The following is a 3452-nucleotide window of genomic DNA, read 5'->3' as shown; positions in this document are numbered from 1 at the left end:
CCTTTCTTGAGGTGTTAAAGAAAACCGAGCACCTAGCTAGCCTAATACCAGATTCAAGAAAAAACGTTATTCTCAAAAAGTAATTAACATATCGTTTTACAGTATAAAGAAAAACATCAACATTTGGAAATAAGACATCAAGATGCCCCAATTAAGAAAATAAGAATTAGGGTTTTCGTTTGAAGTACGAATTTTGGTTTATGTTTCTTGAAGTATGAGTACTTAGGGTTAATTAGCATGAAATCCAGACATTATTCTTTTGGAACACCCAAATTTAGTTTGCTTAAGGGGCTGTTTGGTAATTGTTGAATGATTTGATGCATAATGATTAAGTGGTCAGAATGATTAAAAGGCTCTCATATGCAAAATGAAATATAATTGTTTGGTAATTGTGTACAATAAAAGTAGGGTTCTTAATGGTTAAAGGAGATTCAAGATACAAACTCATTAAGAGCGTTGTAGAACCATTAAGAGACAATTTTTTTTTCCAAACAAGATTAACGATTCAGAGCTTACCTCTTAATGGAACTATTAAGAGGAAAACAAACAACCCCTTCATTATTTTCCAATCAATTTTGTGCAATAATTTGAAATGCAATAATTTCAAACTTTATTTTTACAAGATTTCATTTAATGTCAAAGAAGTAAAGAGATGAAAAGAACTTATCCCTTTTGGTAATGTCATGTGTGGGTCCCACTAATTTCATCATAATGGCGAGTTGTTACAATCATCATAATATTTGCTACTAACCATTAAAATGAAAACAACAGCACCTCCATGGACAAATTCAAGAAAAACCCTAATCCCCTTTTGGCTTATTATCCACAGCTTAGCTAACCCAGCCATAGCTGTATAAGCTCACCAAGAGTAACTAACTTGTCCACATGTGAGATTGACTTATATAGAATGGATGCTTTTTTGAACATTTTCCTGTTAATTTATTACTTGACACAACGTTTACCGGCATTATGTTATCACACACCTTGTGTCGTTTCAAGTTACATGTTGTTTTGTTCGATCAATTCTAACGTCAAGAGCATGTATTGAGACTAGAGATCACACTACGGGACACATGGTGATCAAAGTGACGGGGTAAATGAATTCTTGACGTGTATATGGTTAGTGCCGGACACACCATCGTGCTATAATGCCTTTTCCCCAATTTCATTGGCTCCTATCCCTTCTTATCTCTATCTCGTATATAACTAAACTTAAATACGTACATAGATACATACATATATATATATACATATATATATATATATATATATTTGGATGTATACCTTTTTTTATTTTTGTTCATCTATAAATATAGAGAGGAGATAAAGGAATACTGTAGTGATATGTACTCCAACTTGAGCACAACCAAAAACACACACAGTGGGTGAGAGATGTCAAGCACTAGCTGCTGCATAGAAGTAGGAACATCACCTGAGCAGCTTTGTTACATCCCTTGCAGCTTTTGCAATATCGTTCTTGCGGTATTCTCTCTCTATCTATCTGTCTATCTATCTATCTATTTCTCTCTCTGTACCCTCCCTCCTCGTATATCTGTGTGTTTTTCAGAGAGAGATGTATTTATGTTTGGAGGGTTCTTAAATGATAGCAACTTAATATCTGGGTTTGGTTTCTTGATATCAGATTTTTGGTGTTATTATATTGGAAGCAATCAGTTTCATTTAAACTTTCTTGAAATCTTTTCTCTTTCACAGCGTACTTTCGCTCTCTCGATTCATTTCTCTTTCGTATAAAAGCATTGCAATTAAGCCCGATTTTTTATGGAGATTTTTGCAATACAAATTCACACAATTATATAACAAAAATTAAGGGTATATCACACACCCAATCAAGCAACACAGTTGATGACATATAAACCAAAAAATCTAGGGTTTTGTGGCTCCTATACTAATTAGGATCACGTGAAGAAGAAGACAAAGAGCTTTCAGTTTCAGGGAATTTAGTTTCCCTCCTATGAGAAAATCTATGATCTAAGGATATTTACATCTACACAATCTTAATTTTAACTTTGATATCACCAATTGATCCGGGGTTCAATCTTGATCATATAATTTGTAAATCTGAAACCCTAATGGTCTTATTCATTCAGTATATGCACATGGAGTGGAATTGCATAACAGATCTCATGTGTGTTTTAGTTGATTTTCTGAAATGGGTAATCTTGATTTGGAGTTGGTTAATTGACATCTAGAAGGTGGGTTCAGGTGAGTGTACCATGCAGCAGCTTGTTTGATATGGTAACCGTGAGATGTGGACACTGCACCAATTTGTTGTCTGTGAATATGAGCATGGCTGCTGGTGTTAACAACCAGTGTCACTCCAATTCCACCTCCCAAGATGACTCTTCTTCTTCTCATCACCATGATCACCATCACCATCACCATCACCAGGTGTTCTTCTTTATGAAGTTTTAGTTTGATTACTTACACCAATCTCTATTCAAACCATCGTTCTTGATTAAAAACGCAGAAAAACTCTTCAGTTTTTAACAAAAAAACCAGTGTTTACAAAATGATATCAACTATAATCATTACTTCATGCATTTAATTTTTCATTATTATGCTCAGATCATTGGTTATTGAAAACGGCAGTGTTTTTTTTTTCCTTTTACATTTTCATATTGAAGATGATTTGGTTCAACAAAACACTGCAACAACTTGGTATTGGTATGTGATGATTTTCATGACTGTTTTAATGAAATACTTAATTTATTAATTTATTACACTACACCCCAATCTCTAAACGTCTCATTAGACCGCTTTACAAGACTTAATTTATAGGAATAAAATATAAAGCGTCATATCTAAAGGTGTTGTAATAAGTTTATATGACGTTTTTGGTGTCTTAACAAGTTTTTTTATGACATTTTTAATACAAAGTGTCGCATTAGCAACTTTATAAAACAAAAGTGTCATATAGACTCAATTTTTATAGGACACTTGTTTTTATAGGACAATTTTTTCAAATAGTGTCCTATAAAGTTGGTAATGAGACGCTTTATATTAAAATTGTCCTAAAAAACTTATTACGACGTCAAAAAACGTCATATAAACTTATTACAACACCCTTAGATATGACACTTTATATTTTTGGTCATATAAACTAAGTCCTATAAAGAGATATATTAGGACGCTTAGAAATTGAGAGTGTCCTATAAACCCGATTTTATTGTAGTGTTAAGTTATGTTTGGAAAACTAGTTAGTATGTTAGGTGATAACTGATAAGTTAGCTGCTAGCTAGCTAGCTGATAAATTAAAAACGTTTGACAAAAACTATAGCTGATAAGCTAGTTGTAAAATGTAAAATAATAAAAAAGTCATGTTTAAAAATTAAAAACTTTCATGATATATTTAAAATAATTCACTAATAATATACTATATTGATTAATACAAATAAGATGGTAAGGAAACTAAATAATAGAATATGTTAACT

At 32.2% G+C, this 3452-nt stretch overlaps 1 protein-coding gene across 1 annotated transcript in view; it reads left to right on the top strand.

Annotated features, from left to right (window-relative positions):
* Window positions 1-1343: 1343 nt before the first annotated feature.
* LOC112506976 (axial regulator YABBY 5-like) overlaps window positions 1344-3452 on the top strand; it is a 12358-nt gene continuing 10249 nt past the window's right edge. The window contains exons 1-2 of the mRNA XM_025111336.1: window positions 1344-1482; window positions 2224-2409. Of these exons, the coding sequence (XP_024967104.1) occupies window positions 1393-1482; window positions 2224-2409 (276 nt within the window). The 5' untranslated portion in view covers window positions 1344-1392. The remainder of the gene's footprint in view (window positions 1483-2223; window positions 2410-3452) is intronic.

The sequence above is a fragment of the Cynara cardunculus genome (genome assembly GCF_001531365.2).
Source record: "Cynara cardunculus var. scolymus isolate 2C chromosome LG 2, CcrdV1, whole genome shotgun sequence".
Classification (NCBI taxonomy): domain Eukaryota; kingdom Viridiplantae; phylum Streptophyta; class Magnoliopsida; order Asterales; family Asteraceae; genus Cynara; species Cynara cardunculus.
This window is presented reverse-complemented; position numbering and strand designations above follow the sequence as displayed.